The sequence below is a fragment of the Sitophilus oryzae genome, unplaced genomic scaffold (genome assembly GCF_002938485.1).
Source record: "Sitophilus oryzae breed Bouriz unplaced genomic scaffold, Soryzae_2.0 scaffold_1396_pilon_pilon, whole genome shotgun sequence".
NCBI lineage: Eukaryota > Metazoa > Arthropoda > Insecta > Coleoptera > Curculionidae > Sitophilus > Sitophilus oryzae.
Window position 1 is genome coordinate 1,729,796 of NW_022146055.1, and position 24,325 is coordinate 1,754,120.

The window sequence follows — 24,325 nt, forward strand, 5'->3', positions numbered from 1 at the left end:
TTAAATTTACAAGAAAGAAAATCAAGAAAAGATCCAGTGGTTCTCAAAATTTTAGAAAAAAATCTTTTTTTTTGGAAATTTTCAAAGTAACTCAGTTATTTTGGACTTTTTTTGGATTTGAAAAACCATAAAGAGAAAACATGTTTCTTTTATCGAGATCTATCACCCCTTAAAATACTTGCACTTATTTCTGGGACACCCTGTATAATAGTGACGGCGAACCTATGATCCGTGGATCAGACACTGATCCGCGCAATACTTTTAACCGACCTACGATTGTTGGGCAACCATTTACTTGTTTAAGCGGTTTTATTTAGATTTTCTAATTTGTGTGGATAGTTTATATTCTATTTGTATTTTTTTTTCAAATCTGTCTATAACCTTTAGTTTGATCATTAGAGTTCTAAAGTTACGCAAAATACCATATTCTTAAACCAATTATGCTTACACTTATTTGCTTCAGACCATTTTTGTCAAAGTCAGCAAAAATAAAGTGACGAAGGAAAGTTAAACATTTTTACATTCAAATGTTGATATCTACAAGCGATACCAATTAAACTTTTAGTTACGTAATCGGGGGCGCAATTTTTAAATTCATCGTTGCCAACCATGACATATTCGGCGACTAATTGGAATTTAAATTTCCCACTGGGAATTCAGGTGTTAAACCTCCTCTAAATAATGTCAACTTGCCACATTTATTTATTTCCTGACATTGTCATTCGTTCTTTGTTTAAAAGGTTTAAATAAATTGTGTTGTGAAACTTTAAGCTTAAAAGTTCTTACTAGCAGACCTTGCAGTCGAACATTGTTCTTTTTAGAACCTCTTTTAATGCGAATTGGGTACGAAATAGCTTAATAGCTGGTGCAAAAAACTCATCGCAACCTTATTGGATTATTTAGAACGGGAAAGCAGTATTAATGACCCTTTATGTCCCTTAAGTGCTGTTAAAGAGGTGAGTTTTGTTGATGTAAATAATAACTGTTTATATATTTATAATTATTAATTTATTTTTGTTTCATAAAATATTTCAAATAAAACAAAATATACTTATAAAAGAAAGATAAGATCTACATCTGTATATTATTATGTTGTATATCTCTATATTGCTGCAGGAAAAGTTTGTGCTAGAAAAATCTAGGTTCATACTTGCGGAATGGATTAAAAAATAAACCTTGCCGTTTTGTATAGGAAACAAAGGACAATTAGCCCTAAAAAAATATCAAACTTTCATTTAGAAAAATTTAGAATCTCAGAACCGAAAATTTCATTTTAGACTTATTTTGATACTTACACCTATCTTAGAATTTTTTCAAAAAACAGAAAATTGAAGGTTTCGCCACTTAATTTTAATATTCATAATAATCGTACTTCGTTAATAGGCATTGAAAAAAAAATCATATCAGTGGACCCTTTTTCCGCGAAAAAAAAAAACCGTTTGGAATAAAATATCAAATTAGTATGTTGTTATAAAAATAAATTCATGCAAGTTACACACAAATATTTTTGTTATAGATACGTGTATAAAACAAAACAAACTTTATTGTTGTTAATTAAGCAAAGCTACACAATACGACTCTTGTCTATTGCCGTAAATAATAAGTTTTATAGTTTGTATAATTAAAATAATAAGTGGTTCATTTCAGTTGTACCTTCTGAGTATTTTGTTATCAAAAAGGTTTAAAAATCAAATTATGTCACTATTTATTAAAAAAGAAAACCAGAGAGCTCTGAAGTTTTGAGAGCAGTATTTTTTAATCTCGCATACAAACGAGGAAAAAAAAAGAAAATAACAGTAAAAAACTAAAAATAACATTAAAAATATAAACTATTAAGGTAATAACGATAAATATATTTAAAAAAAAATAAGAAAAATTAATGTAATGAACTAATATTGAAAAATGTGTATGATTTTAATATACTGACAAAGGGGAATAACCAGAAATATTAAAGTATATCTAATGTTAAGCTACCTACAACTTCAGTAACTTTCTAAATAAAATTTAAGTCGATACTGTTACAACTAATAGCAATAAAACCTTGATTAACCTCCATTAATTTTAATAAGATACCAGTCTAAAATTCATATTTCTAAACATATTAATCAAAGTTTTAATGGTTCTTTTAATTAAATAGGTGATTATAAAGCAGGTATGTATGTGTATGGAGAATCAGTGTCCTCGATATCGTAAGTTTAATTTAACGAAAATACTATTACAGAAATTATACAGAGTAGTTCCTTTCCAAGTAAGGTAAAACGGATAAATTGATAGTGATAAAAATTTATAAAAAAATTGACTTATTTAAAACGTTTAAGTTTACCTGTATAATTAGTTCAGATACCACCATTGACACACAAACCTTACATTTACATACTGCTTGGCAAAATAACAAAAAGGCTAATTGTAGACCAAAGACAGAGCAGACATCATAAATATAAAAATGTTATTAAAATCAGTATTGTGTATATTGAATTATTTTTATAAAAAAGGGTTGCTATTAGACTTAAATTAATAAAACAGATTAATAAAACTGTGCTTTTATTTCGTCAAGGCGATCGACAAAATATGAAGAGAACTTTTAAGCGGCATTAAACGGCCTACACAAATGTGCTAATATGTACAGGGTGGACCATTTTGGTTGTTTCTATAGGGTATCTAGGAAACCGTGAGAAATATTCAAATTTTGATACAGCAGTCTGGGGTTCTTTTTTTAAAAAAATCACAATGGCGCAAACGGATCGTGGCTATCTTGATCGGTTTCGAAGCTACAGGGGGATTCTCAAATTCTGTACTTTTTAAAGATGTTCGATAGTTTGTTTATTTCAGTAACTAGGCAAAAATGAATTATACATTCTAAAGGCAGTTTTCTGTGTAGAATGCAGTGGCGTAGTCAGACTTTTTTGGAAAAATATTTTTTTAGATATTAACTATAATTTTTTTTTTAAATAGAACCAACCCCCTGTATATTTTTAAATTTCCTGATTCAGCTTGGCATGGACTTCTCGAAAATATATAACACTCTATATTTATTTTAACTATTAACCTCAACATTTCAAATTTTTCTTATAATATCCAGTTAGTAGTAGGCCGCGCCGAGTAACAAAGTAAACGGTTGTCATGGTGATCGGGACATACCTTTGATGGATGCGTGACATTTCATTTCAACAGATTGAAATGTGTGTATTTTAAATAATAAAAAAGTGAGTAAATTTGAAAATTGTGAGAAATATAATACGTTAGAAGTTAGAATGTTATATTGAGTCTAACAAACATAAACAAATGGCAGCTGATTAATATTTTGAGCGGTATTTTGAGCGCGAGCAACCAAACCCAGCCATTTTTAAAAGGTCAGAAAATAGTTTAATCCTAGCCACCTAGGCCACTTGATATCACTCCCTTGGACTTCTTTCTCTGGGGCTTTCTGAAAAACGAAATTTATCGAAATGCAAATAGAACATTAGAAGAGTTACAAGATGGTTTTGTTGTGGCTTTGCAAAGTGTAACCAACATACACATTTGAAATGCTGTTAGCGGCGGCGTGCAGAGACGGTGCCAACTCCGTACCATTAAAATATGTTCTTTTGTTTCTGTCACACTTATTTTTTATTTGCTTCGTATTGTTCGAATGTATTTAATTGTTAATACATGGATTAATTTGAAAGTAGATATTCGCTTGTTTCATTTAATACTCGGTATGACCTACCAAAAGTCGATATCTTTAAATAAATTGGAATTTTAAAGTTAATAGTGAAAATAAATATATAGTGTTATATATTTTTGAGAAGCCCATGCCAAACGGAATCAGGAAATTTAAAAATATACAGGTTGTATTTAAAAAAACATAAGTATAGTTAATAACTAAAAAAATATTTCTTTCGAAAAAAGTCTGACTACGCCACTGCATTCTACACAGCAAATTGCCTTTAGAATGTTTAATTCATTTTTGCGTAGTTGTTGAAATAAACAAACTATCGAACATCTTCAAAAAGTACTAAATTTGAGGATCCCCCTGTAGCTTCGAAACCGATCAAGATAGCCACGACCCGTTTGCGTCATTGGGATTTTTTCAAAAAAAGAACCCGAGACTGCAGTATCAAAATTTGAATATTTCTCACGGTTTCCTACATACCCTATAGAAACAACCAAAATGGTCCATCCTGTACAAGAAAAAGACAGCGACGTAGTTTTTTTTAGAAAAATATTCCACTGATAACTTAAATGCACGTCTCTGGTGAATCTGACGAAAATTTTAGCATTAAAATACGTATCAACTTTTACCCTCAAAATTTCATTCGAATAGCTCCTTTTGGACGGAAACTACACTCAGATGCAAAAAAACCGCAATGGAGAAATTTTTGGTCAAATTATAAATTGAAAAGGCATATGTATATTGACATAATCCAAAAAACAAAATGCTCAGGAGACATGGTTGTGACCGTAAAATTATATTTTAAGAAAATTTACACACGAAATTATTGCACAGGGTGTTTTAAAGTTAAAAAACAACTCCTCGATTAACCCTGTATAATATGCCAAATACTAAAGTTTATAAAAAATTGAGTTTACAAATTAATGTTGATATAATTATACAGGGTGCTACAAATTTGAGGTACGAGCATTGGTATCTCGGAAACTGTAACAGATACGAAGATGGTTAAATTGGGGCAAAGTTGCGCCTTGAGATGTTCACCAAGGTGCCATCAAAAAAGTTTTAAAAATTTCAAGGATTTCTGAGTTTTTTCGAAAAAACGGATTTTTTTGAAAAACAATTTTATTTTTTCCTGTCGTTAGTTTTTAGAAAATCAAAAAACTAATTCCACATTTTCATAGACACTTTATTAGGGCTATCTGATAGTATTTTTAGATTTTCAAATTAGCTGATAATTTGTGAGATACAGAGGCCAACTTATATTTTTTAAATACGGACTGCATTTTTTATATCTAGTTTTGAAAGAACTCGGTCTCCTGAGTACAATGATATGCCACACTTATACTTTTTTTTGTTTTGGGTACCTTAACAACAACAAAACTATTTAATTATTATTTAAGATAATTTCAAGTCCGACTCTGGTTTCTTAAATTATTTAATCTGCTTTCTGCTTATATTCATCGCAACAATATTGATCAACATATTCATCGCAACAATATCGCTCTGTGTATTTATAGCGATTTTTTATTAAAATGCTGATTGATCAACATGAGTTATTGACACTTCGTTGTCTGAACTGGCATAGGCGCAGTAAACTGAAGTAAGTAATCAAGTGTGCTCTGTCTTTTCAAGTCTGGGGCTGCAGTTAGTGTGTTACCTGGGCTACGTTTTGGCAGTCTGTCGTCGCACTCTTCATGCTCACCGCCGGCATGCAACTATCGTTTACCTTTGTGGCCAGCAGGCTTTTTATCAACGAACTACTGTTACTCTGCGCTCCGTGCAGCTGTTGCTGTTGCTGACCAGAAACCACCGTTTGCTGACCAGAAATCTCCTGTTTGACAGCTGGGGTAGATGACGTCCCTCCTGTTATCGCCACAGAAGTGGTCATTGCTGTGGTGGTGGTACTACCCAAAAGCGCCTGGCTGAGGTGGGGGTGTGTGACGGCCTTTTTAGAGGAAAAGGAGATAAAAGTTTTAATTAAAGCCAAAGGAAATATTTCCTAATCGTACGTAGATATGGTTTCAAGATGAGGCATGCATATATAAGAAAGTCGATTAGTATGTGTGTAGTGCAAACAACGAAAAATGCATCTTATTAATCAAGATCTATCGTTGAATAAAAAGACTAAAGACAAAGAATATACAGGGTGGTCCGAATTGTATTCCGGAAACTTCGACAACATATTCTGCAGATAAAAATAAGTTAAAAAGTTCGTATAAAAATATGTCCTAAAATGCTTAGTTTCAGAGATACAGGGTGTAGAAGTTTCATTTTTATTTCAATTTTTTCCAAATAATTTCTGAAGTAACGTCAATATTTAGATGAAAATTGGTGTCTGGGAGTTTTTTGACATGAGAAATTTGATTTTGGTGTCAAAAAGACTCTACATGTGTTTTAACTGTTTTGAAGCGTAACAACTTTTTGTCCGTACCTGTATAAAACCACCGAGCATAAAAATATACATCTCTGTGACTTTTTACGTAAAAAATATCTCTTTGTAAAAATCGCTACGAGCAACCGTTCTTAAGATATTTAGAATGGAAATAGACAATATATGTCATTATTGACGAAAAATAAACACGTTGAGTAGATAGTTATTTCACTGAAATAATAAATTCAGGAAATTTTAATTTTTTTTAAATTAATCATAAATTGTTTCTGCAAAAAATGATGATAAAACAGTTTCTGTCGAACTTTTGTCACAAAAACACTTCAAATTTATGATTTCAGTCTAATAACTATTTAGTCAACATGTTGAATTTATGTCAATGATGACAGGTATTGATAATTTCGATTTCAAATATCTCGAAAACCATTACTCGTAGCGATTTTTATCAAGAGACTTTTTCACGTAAAAAGTGTCGTAAATGTATATTTTTTTACTCAGTAGTTTTATACAGGTACGGACGAAAAGTTTTTACTCTTCAAACTAGTTAAAACAAATGTAGGTGGCGCCCTCTACTAGTAGGAGTCATATTGACATCAATATCAAATTTCTCATGTCAAAAAACTCCCAGACACCAATTTTCATCTAAATATTGACGTTACTTCAGAAATTATTTGGAAAAAATCGAAATAAAAATGAAACTTGTACACCCTGTATCTCCGAAACTAAGCATTTTAGGGCATACATTTATATGAACTTTTATACTTATTTTTATCTGCAGAAATTTCCGGAATACAGTTCGGACCACCCTGTATTATAAAACGTGATACGATTCTTATGGGTTATCAATATGGCTGACTTGCATTCTGATGGGTCAGTCATTCGTTTTTTTTAACATAAAAAATTATAAGAGCAATGTTATAATTAAAATTGGCTAAAAAAACAATTTTCAAATATGCAGAAATAAGTAAAGTAACGTAATAAAATATACCGGGTGGCCAACTAAGAATGGACGCCGGCTGTATGTCAGAAACTACTTATCGTATAACTTTGAGAAAAAAATTCTAATGAGTAAATCGACCAAGAGAAATCGCTGGAAATTATTTTCAAGTTCGAAATATGTCCGCTGGGGGGCGTTTCTCTGATAGCCAATCAGAAAACAGGTTTTTTTCTCAAAAATATGCAGGTGAACGGGTATTTAATGCCTGTTCACCTGCATATCCAGGTCCTTAATGATCTCCAGTATAAATTTTGTTTCCATAATTTTTTTCGTGGTAGCTAGAGGGTGCTGTTTGCTATCATAACAGATATTGCGGTTTTGCATAAAAAAGTAAATAGGTTATATTTCTCTTTGCACAGTTAAATAGAGCACAAAATTTCCTAAATATCAGCGCAAACCGCAACTTTCTATTTTCTCTCTAACCGGAGATATTAAAAGAACAAATCATGTTAGGCTGCCGCTTAGGATTATATGGTCTAAAAATTATAATTAGAGTAAACGCCACGAATGTTTGGGAGTGATTCATCGCTTGATGAAGTTAGAATCGACACGCGCGTTATCATTTTTACATTAAAAACGTAAATTTTTACCGCAGACGTAGGTTTTTAAAGCCCGGTCTAATATCTGCCTGCGCTCCTCCTACTTATTCTAAAATGTTAGCGTGATTGACAAAGACCATACTATTCGCGTTTCAATGATTGATTCGTTTTTGTGCGTCAGTCCATTGGTGTGCTTGCATTGCGACCAATGGGGCATTCCATTTTATATTTATAACCAAATAAATGTTTTGATAAGACTTTGACAGTTAAAACAACAAATTACAACAGATTATATATTGATTATTATATGACTTGAAACACCACGGCACTGGAATCAAGTTTTATGTGACCTTAACAGATTAGTTCACATGGTAGCGACCGATGAATCACTCCCAAACATTCGTGGCGTTTACTATAGTAGGCTAGGAAACAGAAAAATGTAAATTGGTTACGTCAAAATATCAAAATATATATTTTAATTTTATTTTAATACTATTTAATTGTTATTTATCCATGTTCGTTCTTGAATCCACCCCATAAATTAAAACCCAGGCATATTGAATACGATGACCTAGCTGGCCATGGAAATGTGCCGCTCCAGCGTGTGTATCTACTAAAGTAAGTGGTATCCAAGAACACCACACATTCATAGCAAAATAAACGGCGCAACTGCATCAACTACACTAAATGCATCCATGCTGATGAAATTGCAACAAATGCAATTTCATCATGATGTATCCCTCCCCTAACAAAATTTCATTTCTTAGAAATTATGGATAGTTCATTTCATTCAGATAATTAAAAAAGTCCAATCATTTGCCTTGCTAAAATTCCTGCCTAAACATTTACCGACCTACGGTCTTGGTGCTGAACTATTTGCATCAAGGGTAGACTTGGACCAGTGGTGCATATTGTTAAGATTCGCACCTTCGGTGCTATATGAAGTGACCCAAGCGACATAAACTTTCTAATATAATAATAAATAACAAAAACAACAGGTAAAACACAAAAACAAGTGAAATCAAGGACGAACTTCGATTAATAAATAAATGAAGTTAAATAAATGAAGTTACATGAAATAAACCCCTAGTTTTCGGCTATACGAAATTCGGCCGTTTTCTGTTAAAAGTAATATGGCGGCACAACATTCCTAGAAATTTTAATAAAATTATTAATTGTCCGACTTTCGGATATTTTAATCTGAGAACTACCTACGTATAATTAACCAAGAAATTTGTAAAAATTATATGGATGGATGATAATGTTACATAAACACGTCTAAATATTTATGACGTAATTTTTTTAAGTAAACGCTCGAAATTCGGATGCATGAAAACTGAACTTAAACGTTTTCATATTTTGACGTTATCAATTTACCTCTTTTTGTTTCCTAGCCTACTACAGACCATAAAACCTAAGCGGCACTCCGTGATTTGTTCTTGCACTGATATTTTGGAAATGTTGTGCTCTATTTAACTGTGCAAAGAGAAATATAGCCTCCTATTTAAATTTTTTATGCAAAACTGCAATATCTGTTATGATGCCAAACAGCGCCCTCTAGCTACCACGAAAAAAAAAATATGGAAACAAAATTTATACTGGAGATCATTAAGTAAGAAAAGCTCTTTTAAACGAGCCCTAGTTTGTTTAAATCGGATAACCTAAATCAGAGTTATCTTTTTTTTAATAAAAGCAAATTTAACCTTCCCCCACCACTTTATTTTATGAGATAGAGCAAAATACTCTATATCAAAAAAAATTATAAATTTCTTGATGATTACAATAGTAATATTTAAAACACCTGTTCACATGCATATTTTTGAGAAAAACTCTGTTTTCTGATTGACTATCAGAGAAACGCCCCCTAGCGGACATTTTTCGAACTTGAAAACAATTTCCAGCGATTTCTCTTGGTCGATTTACTAATTAGAATTTTTTTCCCAAAGTTATACGATATGTAGTTTCTGAGATATAGCCGACGTCCATTCTTAGTTGGCCACCCGGCATATTGGCATATTAATTGGCATTGGCAACTATTCTTGATAAAGCTTGATTTTCATGCATCCGTTGTCCGACGACACGATGATACGACATTAATTTTATTGGTTGAATTTAAAGGCTTCGATTTGTTAACCGTTTCTAACCAATCAAAATCTTTAAATTCAACCAATAAAATTAATATCGTGTCATCGTATCGTCGGACAACGCATGCATGAAAATCAAGCTTAAGTAGTAATAAATGCGACGATAAAAAGATAATTAGTCAACTCTAAACATTTTTTATTAATTCCTTTACTATTCATAACATAAATTAGTAAAACCGTGTACAGGGTGGGTCAAATTCGACGCTTTTAAATGGAAACACCCTTTTCTATAGAAGATAGACGAAAACTAATATCGGTGTCTGGAGCTCAATTTTCATCAAAAACATGATGGTGAAAACCGCACATCAATATCTGTTACCGTTTCGGAGTTACGGGGTGTTTTTCAAAAATGTGCATTTTTAACAAATCGCTGTAACTTTTTTGCTATGGAAAATTTTGTATCTCTATGAAAACATTTCCAAAGCACCTTTTTACGTAGAATTTAATGGTTTAAGTATAATTTCTTTAAAATTAATAATTTAAGAGTTATCAACAGAAAAATTGATTTTTTATTTGGGACACCCCCTATATTTTTAATTAACTGAAAAGAATTTAAAATTACCTATCCAAAAATATAGCACACTTGATATTTTATTATAATCCTCTTCGAAATACAGAATTTTTAAAACGCTACGAATTTTAATTCGCTACTTTTAACTAGTAGGCTTTGGACCCCTTATTGATGATATGCCCGTAATGGAACTCGAAAACATATTTTTCCAGCAAGACGACGCACCGCCTCTGAACGCTGAAGTTATCAGCAAATTTTTGCAGCCAATTTCAAGAATAATTGAATAGCTAACCAAGATCCCAGCCGTTGGCCGTCGAGGCCGCCTGACTTAGTGCCCATGGATCTAATCCTATGGATATATTTGCGGAAGAATAAAGGTTCCTTATTTATAATATAGACAAGAATTAGAAATACTTAGCAGTTATGAGAGGGTATATTTCTCCCCCATTGAGTTAATCAATTCCGCGAGAAATGTTCAAAAAGTGCCCCGTCTGTCCATAACAGAAGACGGTTGATATGTCGAACACCGAACGGTAATAGATATCGATATGCGGTTTTCACTATCATGTTTTTGACAAAAATTGAGCTCCAGACACCGATATTAGTTTTTGTCTATCTCCTATAGAAAAGGGTGTTTCCATTTAAAAGCGTCGAATTTGACCCACCCTGTACACACGGTTCGTCTCAAATTCGAAACGGAAGCATCTCCAACTTTACTTCCTACATAATAATAGTAGGTCTACGAACGGGTCGTTTGGCGGACGACGCGGGGTCGATGTGATTGTTACTATTATTTACATGCGAAGGTAGAGTGGAGGAAGATTTGCTTGGAATTTGAGACGCTTCAACTTCGAAAGCCAGACGACCCGTGTGCGGCCGCTCTTAACCAGCGTAAAATAGTTCCTTTATTTCTTAGTTTTAGGTTGGGGGCGATCGCATGAAACAAGTAACTATTTTGAAGCATCTCTCCAAAATTCATAATAACCTCACTGTATTTAAGTTCTGACATAATGTCTTTCCAGATTTGTTTACTTTGCATGAAACACAAACATGAAATAATACAAAATAAATGCAGAAAAACACAAGAATTCAAATTTGTTAAGAAAGTAAAAAACGGACAAATAATATACTTTAATGCATAAATATAAAAAAGTATTGAATCCTTCCCAAGTCTTTTTATTCCACAAACATTTATAATTATGATAGCTATTTCTTCATCTACGCAGGGTCTACTAATTACTGATATTTACGAACACCGTGTTATTAAACAAATTTTAGTAAGAAAATGTTCTAAAAAAACAAAATATATAATTGTAAATAAATGCTTCGGCGAAGAAAAATGTTCAATTATTCTGTAAATGTCACTGACATAAAATTGAGAGCTCTATGCGAAATTGTTCATATGTAGTCCAAGTTTATATGTAGTCTGATATAAAAACAAAATATGTATAGAAAATAAATATTACGGATATCCAGCTATTGAATTAACTTCATATCTTTTATGTAAGACACCTAAATATTTTTTGTTAACATTTCCAAACAAAAACAGTGTTAAATGAAAACTGCAAAACCACAAAAAAGACAATCCAAAAAAAATCAATTAAAAACATGTTTGGATTTTTTTTATTGCAAGAAAACGTTTTTATTTTCAAAAATTCTGAATGGTGCCAAATGTCAGTCCAATCGATGACATACATGTGTGATCATTCAATGCAAATAAAAAAATCAAACAATACTATTTGTAAGATCAATTTACAAAATCACAGGCCTACCTACTACAACCTACGTAAAAATAGTAATAAACACACTGTAAATTTCTAAATCAGGGAATTGAACAGGTTTTGGGATAAGAAAAAGGCTCCACTGACATTTTTGTCTTCAAAAAAAAAAGATTTTAAGTATAAATAAAATTGATGTTTCTGAATAGACGGTATGATTGTTTGTATAAAATATTAACAAAAAGCATGAATATGTTAAGTAAAAATAATACGTTTTTTATTATGGCTGTTGCTGAGAAAAGCAAAAATGAATTAACAAGAATGAATATTTTATCTAATTTGATGAAATTATACAAAATATAGGGTGTTTTAATCAGAAGGTGTTTCTACATATATAAAATACTTTTCCATGATAACAGTAAAAATATTTTACCAAATAATATAGACATAAAAATTAAAACACCCTACAGATTCCATTAAAAAATAGAAAAATATATAGGGTGTGTCATAAATAAATGCTGTATTATAAAATTATAATTATTGTTATATTAGAGTTTTATATGGCTTTAATATAAATAATTAAAATGTAATTACAATTTTTATATTTATGTATAATTCATTAACTTGAAGTATTATTATTGGTTTTATCAAATTATGAAACACCCTGTATAGGAACGATACTGACACCTCCACCATACTAGATCGTGTACTACAATGTAGTAATGCCAACTTTTACCAAATTATAGTAGTTTTTACCGAAAATTTTTTTTTCTGAAATATCGCACGAGTTGGCATCACTGGACAAAGAAAAAAAAAAACAAAAAATAAAGAACGAAGATGATCGACAAAGAAGACAAGACGTACGACATGGTAAAACATAAATATAATTAAGTGGACGATGACAGGACAATTTGATTTGGATTTTGACCTGCTTTTTTTTGAATACATATTTCGAAATGTTTGCTCTTTGACAGTAAATTGTTTCGTCATATTTTGTAAATAAAATTAAAAATTTAAATTTAATATAGTTTCTTCTAAGAGATTACTAATTATATTAAGGTTACTAGTATAAAATTGTATTGACTTCTTATCAACATATATAAAAAAAATATGTAAACGAAAACTTCATAAATTGGGTTAATTCACTAAAAAAATTGATATACATTTACTTAGAGAACAAAAAATATACTAAAATCGTTGACTGAAGAAATAAGAAGATGCGCAATCTTATGGGTGATTTCGTGTCACAAAATATGTCCGAGATGTAGCTAACATTATCGTTATATATCCGAGATTTAGTTCAGCTTTGCGCCGCTGCGCGCTGATAGTCGTTTACAGCGCAGCGGATAAAGAATACTGTACCGTAGTTGTTTTCAGTCGACAGAATGGGTGGGTTGCAAGAGACAGTGTTGCCAGAACTACTGATTAATCCGGATATTTACGGATTTTGAGTACAGTACGTTAATAATACGAATTTTCTATCATTAAACAATTTAATATAATATTATATGATTAAACAAAGACCGGTGTCAGAGTTGGCTTGGAAATAAAGATCGCTGTTATTTCATATGTAAAATATTTTGGTAAATGTAAATTTCGTCAGTTCCAGGCCAACTAACCGACTTTTTTTTGACTATACGAAATATTCAGGACCTATAACAGAATTTTTATTTATTTCTCGTTTATTCTATGTTTAACAGGAATCAATTTTCAATACATAAACGCGGATTTTTCATCCAAAGATATTTTCGTCAAACATATTACAGATATTACACATTTTAATATGGCAACACTGTCGCTTTCAGTTTCATACCGTTTTCGATGTGCCCTCGCAAGCCGAATTAGAGAAAATGAATGTTTTATGCGTTGGCCGCAGAACGAGTAGAGGCGCCACCGTACAGCACTTGAGACGTAAGGTGAAATCAAATCAACCTTGTCATCAATTTGCCCATTAGGTTGCTTATCTTCCCAATTTTATCAATCAACGGTAGTAGTATTTACAAAAAACTTTTTTGTTTTGTAGAAATTTTGTAATTTTTCAAGAAACGAATCCGCCACAAGGGTATGAACACATTATTTGAAATATCTCAAGATTTAACTATTTTATAAGTATAGAATATTATTCACAGAATGTGTTTAGAATTTACTGTATAAAACAAAAATGCAATAAAAAGTAATTATAACTAGAAAATACTAAGATGTTGAAAATATTTTAATTACAGCTCCCATTAATAAAACAGTCATGTAGAAAATTCGCAGATATTTCCTTATATTTTTTATCAATTTAAATTCCTCCTGGGGGGACACCGTGTTTAAGTAATTAACTTTGTAAGGAAACGTTAACATTGAAAGATTTTACACCCTCCGCAACGATCACCCGCCTTTTTCGCACTTATTGCATACGAGACACCATGATAAACCTAAATAAAGGATCAAAGTCGAAATCAAAATACCCATAATCATCTTCAGCTCAATAATATTTATTCATTTATTCCACGCCTGTACGACGTAACCTCAAATAAGCCTCAAATTACCTGACTCTTGCTATCTGGCGCGCCCCCCTCCCGCTGCTTCGGGGGGGCGCTCAGCTGAGCCTTGAGGATGGGGGAGGCGGGCGAGGTGATGACGTGCGTGACCAGCTCGGCGTCGGCGTCGACGGCCAACGGCACAACGGCCGCGGGTGCCGCCTTGGTGATGGAGGCCACGCGCAGCCGTCGACGCGCCGCCGGCTTGGACGGAACGACAGCGGGCTGGACGACGGGAAGGGGCTTGGGGGGCGTGGGAGGAGGGGGAATGTTCAGTTTGAGCGGTTGCGCGCGCACCTTGATGCCCTCGTAATACTGGGGGTCGCTCGGGTTGGCCGGTTTCATCGGGTTGGGGCCCACGGTACCGCCAAATACTGATCTGGAAAACAAGACATTTACGTCTTATTATACTTATTCCTGAACATTGTAGTGAGTGGACGAGGTCTCTAAATTCGTTGAATAAAAGTACTAAGGCGTAAAAACATAGTGGAATAATGCAGCTTGCTGCGCTACTCGCCGTTCACCTTGGACAAATTTATCTTTTTTTTATTTGTTTCATTTTTTTTTTTGATTGACTTGACTTTCAATAAATTATTTCGAAAGGGCGATTTTCACAAATCTAAGATTTGTCCGCATTCATTGAGCACAGGGCACAGATAGATTTTAACAACGCAAATATTTTTAGGAAAGAAGCGATAGCCTCTAAACGAAAAATAAAAGAGACTTTTCTAATACAGTCTAATAAAAATAAATGTATTGCTCAGGCATCTGTAGAGGTTATTAATGTATGGCAATCTATGGCAATCGTTTCTTTTATTTTAATGAACATAACATAAATAAACATAAAATAAGTAAAAATTAAAAACAAATTAAAAAAAAATTGGCGCCGGGAGGCACGTACAGCCGCCCATACTAAAATATGTTAATAAAAAGTTGGTGGACAGTTTTTTAGTTTCAAAGTAAACGAATTTTTCCATTTTTTTATCTCAAAAACTGCGACTTTGACTGATTTTGATGTTATTACAAATTTTGTTGCAAATATTATTCCTAATCTTAAATTGAAAACCGCGTTATCTAGCGATACTGTAATTTTGGAGTTACGATTTTTTTAAAATTTTTAACCCCCTCCCATACCCCCTTAACAACCCTCCCACCCTCACCAAAAACTAATGGCCAGATTCTCGGGTGCCACAGTATTTTTGTGCCAAATTTGGTTAAAATCGGTTTAGCGGTTTTTGAGTTATCGTGTTACAGACGGACAGACAGACAGACACCATGAAAATATTTTGTATTTAGGTCATTTATGACCCAAATAACTCATTTTGAGTGAAATTAAAATAAAAAAATTTTGCCGATCTTAATAGCCTACCATACCTATTGGTATGGTCGGCTAATAACCATAGAGAAAGTTTGAGGCTTTTTCGTTTTACCTCATTAAGTAATTGTTAATTATGTTTAACTTGTTATAATGTCATTTTAACAGACCGTCAACGGTTTTTATAGAAGTATCTGTTGAAAAAAAGGTGCCCGGTGGCGTAGAGGTACAGGCTCTCGTCTACCAATCTCAAGGTGTGGGTTCGATTCCCACACCCGGCATTTCATCAGCCGACTATTTTTATTAAAATAAAAATAGTTTGGGTACCTAGGTCGACTTAGCCTTAAATGAGTACTTGGGATTCACAATCCTGAGGTAATAATAGGCGGTTGAAGCGTAGTGCTAGCCACATTACATTCCTTGTATACTGAACGGCTCTAGTATAGCAAGCTGTACCTTGCTACTCCCAAGGCGTTAAACGCTATATACGGGCGCTATTATTATATATCTGTTGAAAAAAACTAAAGTGTTTTTGAATAGTTGTATTTATTATTTCTATTTCTTTCTTATTATTTCTTTGTGTTTTTTGCTGCCGACGCGACGACGGGAAAAGATATACAGTGCCACCTTGATAATCCGAATCATCATTAAACCGGATTATTCAATAATCCGGACAGGCATTTCAGTTGCATTGTGTACTTTATAATCCGGATTTTATGACACTCGGTAATCCGGACCTGCGTTTTAGGCGACTGTTTCATTCAAATTACATATTATACATTATGCAAATCTAAATCGGTGATTCGCCGAAATTCGGACGGGTTTAACGTCTAGGCTTCACATAAATAGTATGCGTCCTTGATTTGCTTGCAATGCATCGCGTCCGAAGAGTAATTACAATAAATTGTTTGTTGTTTGGTATATAAGGTTATCAACACTTTTTTACGCAGCTACAAACATATTAAAATGACATCTAAACGAAAGCATATTACACTAACAATTAAACAGAAGTCCGATGTATTAGAAAGACTAGCTCGTGGTGAAAGTGGAAAAGTGTTGGCAAATGAATATGGAGTAGGGACGTCAACAATTTCTGATATAAAAAAAAAACAAACAGAAATTTAAAAGGTATGATTCATTTTATAAATCATTTGAGACATGTATTGTGTAACTAACTTCTAGATTTATCGCCAAATGTGATTTTGGTCCTGGCGCTAGAAAGACCCTACGAAAAGCCGAATATCCAGAAATGGAAACTTGTTTGTATGCTTGGTTTTGTACGCAACGATCAAGGCACGCATCCCAATTTCCTATGAAATTTTATCTGCCAAAGCAAGACAGCTTTACACTGAAACCTATGGGAACGACAATTTTAGAGCTAGTAGAGGCTGGATATCTAACTTCAGAAAAAGACATGGTCTGCGTGCTTTAAAAGTATGCGGCGAAAAACTGTCAAATGATCAAAGTGCCGTCGATCCTTTCCTTACTGCATTCGCAGAGAAGATAAAAGAATTAAACCTCGGACCTACTCAAATATACAACGCAGATGAATCTGCGCTGTATTGGAAGATGTTGCCTGAGAAAACGCTGGTTCGTTCTCAGGAGAAAACCGCACCGGGTCGAAAAATAAGCAAAGAAAGCGTGTTACTTTTCTGGTATGTTGTAACGCTGATGGTTCACAAAAATTGAAGCTGTTAGTGGTGGGCAAGGCAAAAAATCCAAGGGCTTTTAAAAACGTAAATCTTCCTGTAGAATATAAATCATCTGCCAATGCATGGATGACTACAGCAATTTTTTTAGACTGGTTTCATTTCTCCTTTATTCGTCAAGTCAGAAGTCATCTAAGAAGCCTTAATTTGCCTGAACGTGCTCTGCTGATCGTCGATAACGCCTCTAGCCATGGGTCTATAGAAGAGCTGACTAGTGAGGATGGACAATTTACGACACTATTTCTTCCATCGAATTGTACAGCACTTTTGCAGCCTATGGACCAAAATGCAATAAGACTGACAAAATTATTTTATCGGAAAAGTCTTTTAGCCCATATATTATCTAGTAACAAAGAAAACGTTGTTAAATTGCTGAAAACCATCAATGGTGGGCAAGGCAAAAAATCCAAGGACTTTTAAAAACGTAAATCTTCCTGTAGAATATAAATCATCTGCCAATGCATGGATGACTACAGCAATTTTTTTAGACTGGTTTCATTTCTCCTTTATTCGTCAAGTCAGAAGTCATCTAAGAAGCCTTAATTTGCCTGAACGTGCTCTGCTGATCGTCGATAACGCCTCTAGCCATGGGTCTATAGAAGAGCTGACTAGTGAGGATGGACAATTTACGACACTATTTCTTCCATCGAATTGTACAGCACTTTTGCAGCCTATGGACCAAAATGCAATAAGACTGACAAAATTATTTTATCGGAAAAGTCTTTTAGCCCATATATTATCTAGTAACAAAGAAAACGTTGTTAAATTGCTGAAAACCATCAACTTAAAGGACGCTGTTTGCCTACTATACAATGCTTGGGAAAAAGTTTCTCCCGAAGTCTTGAAAAAGTGCTGGCATAAAATTATGGTCCGCGTGTCAAACACCAACTTGGACACTGAATATGACGCTGAAGATCTGATTCCTTTGAGTCAATTGCGACTCAATCTAATCTCATTGAATGAAGAAGTGAAAGGTAGAATGTAGAATGTTTAGGAGGGGAGTTAATCACCGCGACCTTATAGATCTATTGTGTGTTCCCCTTTCTTGAGTTATAACGAGTAATAACTCATCATACAGTCTCAGGGCTTTAAGAAAAGCCAGTATCTGAGACGGCTCCACAGAGGCCAGCTCTCCATCCTCGACATCAGACGTACCAAGGTTCATGGCACGAATGGTCGTCGTCTCGGCGCACTCAGTGATAAGGTGTTCTGGTGTTTCCCCAGAACACCTTATCACGAAGGAGGAAAGGTAAGGAACATACAATTTTTTAGACTTCAATACTTTTTATTGTTAATTTATATTCTTACAGATGTTTCGAATATGCTGAATGTTCTCTCTGAACAAAATCTCACGGATGTGGAAATATCCAATTGGATTGAAAATGATGAGGATTTGTTATCACTGGAAGACGTAGACTCGGACGTAGATGGTATAGATCAGTGATTCCCAAAGTGGTCCAGGTGGACCCCCAGGGGTCCACGGGAGACTTGCTGGGGGTCTACGTAGGCGTGAACAAAAAATGGGGGTCCATAAGATGTTAATGGGGGTCCACGAAAATTTATCTGCTTTTGATAGTAAAGAGCAAAAATGTAAGCATAGTTTTTATAAGGGCCTACCTACATTGTTTTAAGTACCTATCTAAGCAGATAATATTTTAATAAGGCAAGCGACTGTTACTTGTCCAAACTTGCGTATTCGATATTACGTACAATTTCGTGTACAGACTTGCAAAGCGCTATCCGCCCGACAATGCTTAATGCTTGTTCAGACATGAACTTGATCACCACTATAAATACTTGATGCCAAAGGCAAACGCATTCATTTGTTTCCGGAATTTCGAAAAAAAGGCGGAATTTGGAAAAAAGTTGTGAGAAAATTTATATCTGTGTTTGCTAGTGCCGGAGAAAAGTAAGTAACCTACCTTTTTTTGTTATAGTACTTAAGTATTTTGTTTACGTGTACTAGTCGGTTGATCACAACGGCCTGTATAGATAGGTAACTTAGTAACTTACAGATATTTTAATTGTCCTCTTTCGATTTGAAGACAAACACAGCACGTTTTATTCAATTGTTTTTCACGAGAGAAACACTGCCTCTCTAAAAAGGCCGAATAAGCAATATTGCAGAGCAATTAATTTTGTAATTTTTCTTGCAAATAACTACTAATTTTATAAAAGAGTAATTTCATAATCATTTTAAATTGGTTTTGAAGTAACTATTTTATCAAAACTATTCCTTTTCGGAAAGAGCGAGCGGTGCGCGGGCGACGGGAAAAGGGCGGGGCTTGGACTTCGATGCCAGTTTGTCACGTTTTAACAATGAAGCCGCAGACAAAAATACGCAAATACACGGAGCGCGTGAACTCATTGATTTAATAAAATGTTAGTTATCGTTTTTATGGACAATTTTGGGATTTCGACTTTTATTTTTTTCCTACACAAATATGATCAGTATTCGATACTGAGTACACCAATTTTTATTTATACTATTAAAAATTAGTGGTAAATTATGTACTTTAAAATTGATACCGTTTTGTGAAAACGTCTGTATTTGTCTCAGCGGTTTATTAGTTGGTCCCTTTACAAGCCGTAATTCTATTTCCGCGTGCTGACAAAGGCTGCGGTGTGATACCTATATTCAGAAAAAAACTTGGTTACTAAAACATTTTTTTTTTACAGGTAAGGTAACTGACACGAAACATGGCTACAGCAAAGAAAAAATGTCGACAATATAGTATCGATTATTTGAAATATGGTTTTGTTCCATCAGAGGCAGACAAACAATTGCCCATGTGCCTATTATGCAACAAAGTTTTGAGCAATGACTCTATGAAACCATCAAAGCTCGAAGATCATCTAAAAAGGTGTCATACTGATAAAATAGGTAAAGATTTAAAATATTTTCAAACATTGAAAGAAAAATATGGAAAGAGACCCACCATGCACAGTATGTTCGCTTCAACATCTCAAAGTAACGATGATGGCTTGCGGGCATCTTACAATATCTCATTACTTATAGCAAAATCTGGAAAACCGCACACTATCGGAGAACAATTAATTTTACCCGCTGTTGAAGAGGTTTTAAAAACTGTTTTGCACAAATCTCCATTTGACGTACTAAAAAGAATTCCATTAAGTAACAATACTGTACAAAGACGCATTGATGAAATGAGCTCTGATATCGAAAGCTTTTTGTGCAATCATCTGCAAAAAACTCATTTTTCTATACAACTGGACGAGTCAACGTTACCCAGTAATGAAGCATTACTATTGGCATATGTCCGATTTATTGTTGAGGAAGAAATTCACGAAGAATTGCTATTTGCCAGAACTTTGGAGACTGACACTAAAGGCGAATCAATATTTAATGTCCTGAGTAATTTTTTTACGGAAAAATCGATCCCATTTACAAACATTATTTCAGTGGCAACAGACGGAGCTCCTGCAATGGTCGGGCGATATCGTGGGTTTATAAGTCATCTCAAAAGAATTATACCAGGACTTACAGCTATTCATTGCGTAATCCACCGACAACATCTTGTGGCAAAACATTTAAGTGACAGGTTGAACCAATCTCTTCATTTTGTAATAAAAGCTGTCAACAAAATCAGAAGCAATGCATTGAATACGCGTTTATTTGCTCAATTGTGCGACGAAAATGATGAAGACTTCCAACGACTGCTCTTACATACTGAAGTACGCTGGTTGTCGAAAGGTGCATGCTTAACGAGATTTTACTCTGTTTTCGATTCCATATTAGAGTTCTTAGAAAGTAGAGATCCAGATTTAAAAGAAAACTTGATCAAATTCAAAGCAGACATTGCGTATTTGACAGATTTGTTTAAAAAATTTAATGATATTAACTTGCAGTTACAAGGGGACAGCCTGAATTTAATAAAAACAAAGGGGATAATTTCGGCTTTTCTTGGGAAATTGAAATTTATGAAGCAAAACATTAGTCGGCGCGAATTCTCTCAATTTCCAAACTTGTCGCAGGTAGAATGTATTGATGAGGATATCCATACCTACAGTCAACATTTAAGTGCTCTGCATGATGACTTCAAAACCAGGTTTGAAGATATACTGACGATGGATATACCACCATGGATCATAAATCCATTTGATGAAACGGAAGTGGCCAATGTTGTATTACAAGAGGAGCTGCTCGAGCTAAGCACTAATGAGGAGCTGAAGGTGAAATTTAGAAAAGGCTACCCAACATTTTGGCTGCAAGCAGAAATACCCGAAAAATATCCTGGACTGTGGGAAATCGCAAGGAAATTTTTAATAGCTTTTCCCTCGTCATACCTTGTCGAAAGGAGTTTTAGTGCCGTTACAAACCTCTTAACAAAAAAAAAGAGCAAATTAAACATCACAGAGCGGGGGGATTTGCGGTTATTGCTCACAAAAATAAAGCCAAACATTGATCGTTTGCTGACACTCCATCAGATACATCCTTCCCATTAATTAAAATTATGACCTGAACCTATATTACCTTAATATTTTTTCTTGTAATTCTATTCTTTTAATAAATAAAGTGATATAAAATGTACCATTTTTCGTTTTTATTTTACATATCGGAATATAGGGACAGAACTCAGAAGTGACACAATTTTTATTTTTTGGCGACTTTAAGAATGTGGTAGAAATGTAGCAGCAGGGGGTCCACCGAAACCAGTAAAATTTTGAAAGTGGTCCACGAGAAAAATAAGTTTGGGAACTACTGGTATAGATGAACAACGCGAAAGTGATAATGAAGGTTCTGAGATGAATAATACAAACCAGACTGTTAAGGTTGTTAAGAATGATGAAGCAGTTAAGAGTTTTAATGTGTGCATTAAGTGGGCTGAAGAAAATGATATTCCTTTGACTGAAGTTCTTGTCCTACAATGATTAAAGGAAGCGGCCTTTATAATGAATCAAATAAAGAACAAGCAACAAAAAATTACAAATTATTTTACAAAATAAGTTAGTTTAATAAAAAAAAATGTTTTTGAACTTGTCTCGCTTCAGTAATCCGAATTATTTGCTAATCCGGATCACCGCAGTTTTAATTAGTCCGGATTATCGAGGTCGCACTGTACTTCCCGAAACATTAAACATGTTTTGTCCGTTAGGCAAATTTTTTTATTAGTAAATCACTGCCGACAAGTTGGTCTCCGTTGGATTAAGGCAGCAGTGTTTACAAAGAAAAACTATTTTATTTTGTAGATTTTCTTAAGTGCAAGTAGCGAAATACCCATAGGAGTTTTTTGAAGAGAGGCATCCGAACAGATTTATAGACATTTTTTTCAAATTCATGCATCAAAACACAATGGAGCCAATCAACTCGTCGCGTAGTAAAATATTTTAAGTATCATCGCAAGGCGAGGTGAACGGCGAGCAGCGCGGCGAGGTGAACTACTCCGCTACGTTACTACCCTAAGAAAGAAGAAAAGAAAAATAGTAAAAACTATAGTATTAAAAAATAGTATGTAATAACGAAAATGTAGATATACTACTTTTACAACAAAAGTCAAATCAATAAAATTAACATATCTTAATATCTGATGATTGATGGTGAATCAATTCCCACGATTTTTACTCAAATATCAACGCCAGTTCAGATATTATTTGGCAAAACCCAAATTAAAAATGAAATTTCTATACCATGTATCTCCCAAACAAAACATTTTAGAATATAAATTTATGCGAACTTTTTTTCTTATTTTTATCTGCAGAATATGTTGCCGAAGTAATTAGTATAATTAATCAGATTACAGTTTTTATTTCCTTATAATACAAAAATTTCCATACAAATACAAAAAATTACTATAAAAATAGAAACACAATATATTTGTTACTAAAATCTCTAACCTTACCTGACACATCTCGGAAAATGTAATGGTGAAATAACTCCCCGTCGCCCGATTTTTGAACAGGAATTGAGATACTGTTTGTATAATTCTTGGTGATCAATTCTGAGAAAAAGAAGAAAACAAAATATTAGTATATCATTATTTCTCTAAAAAACAAAAAAGAAGAAATACCACCGATTTATAGAACGACCAAGCCCTTAGTGTATTCTTCTACAGTACAGTAGTCTTAGCTTATTGTTAAATTAATATAATTTAAATTATGTATACTAATGGTTCATACAGCCAAATAAAATAAGAAAGGTTGGTTATATGGGATACCGTACATGCGTTCATACAGTCAAATAAAATAAGACGTGTTTATCTTTTAACTTCTTGTTTTATTTTATGTGAAAACGGTGTTGCGCACGCTTAATTGTAACCTACAAATGATTTCATTTTGGATTTATTTTATTTTATAATTTTACATTAAGTAAAATTACTATAAACAATCATAAAAGTTAACTTTTATCCAGCTACATCGTATTGCACATGAGCAAATATATATTTCTTATTTTATTTTATTTGGTTGTATGAACGCTCATAAATAAGAATTCCTTGTTTCATTTTTTATTTTATTTGGCTGTATGAACCCGCCAATAAAAAAAGGCCTATTATTTTATATAATACCTGTTATCCCCCAAACAGGGTTCATAGGTTGCCCGCAGCCAAGCCAAAGCAAATTGTTCATTCTCGTGAATGGCCTGTTGATGAGCATGTTGTTGTTGAATCATTTGTTGAGGAGTTAGTGTTGGTATAACTGCTGGAGGAGCTACTGAAGATGTACTGGTTGTAACAGTGGGAACTATTGGTTTACTTGGAGTGGTCATCATAGTTGTCACTAATACAAAATTTACTAGATTAAATACAATTTTTTTGTGACATTAAATTGTTTCGCATGATCATAGATAATTTATAAGAATACTTGTCTA

The 24,325-nt window shown here is 33.5% G+C and overlaps 1 protein-coding gene across 6 annotated transcripts in view; it reads right to left on the minus strand.

Moving 5' to 3' along the window:
• LOC115875821 (AT-rich interactive domain-containing protein 2) overlaps positions 1 to 24,325 on the minus strand; it is an 88,442-nt gene that overhangs the window by 21,897 nt on the left and 42,220 nt on the right. For 3 of the 6 annotated variants that reach the window (XM_030891342.1, XM_030891340.1, XM_030891339.1), the window contains exons 7-10: positions 24,024 to 24,234; positions 23,361 to 23,459; positions 14,485 to 14,854; positions 5,310 to 5,597 (exon numbers count right to left, since the gene is read on the minus strand). In XM_030891342.1, the coding sequence (XP_030747202.1) occupies positions 5,310 to 5,597; positions 14,485 to 14,854; positions 23,361 to 23,459; positions 24,024 to 24,234 (968 nt within the window). The remainder of the gene's footprint in view (positions 1 to 5,309; positions 5,598 to 14,484; positions 14,855 to 23,360; positions 23,460 to 24,023; positions 24,235 to 24,325) is intronic. The other 3 variants (XM_030891343.1, XM_030891341.1, XM_030891344.1) reach the window with 3 other exon arrangements.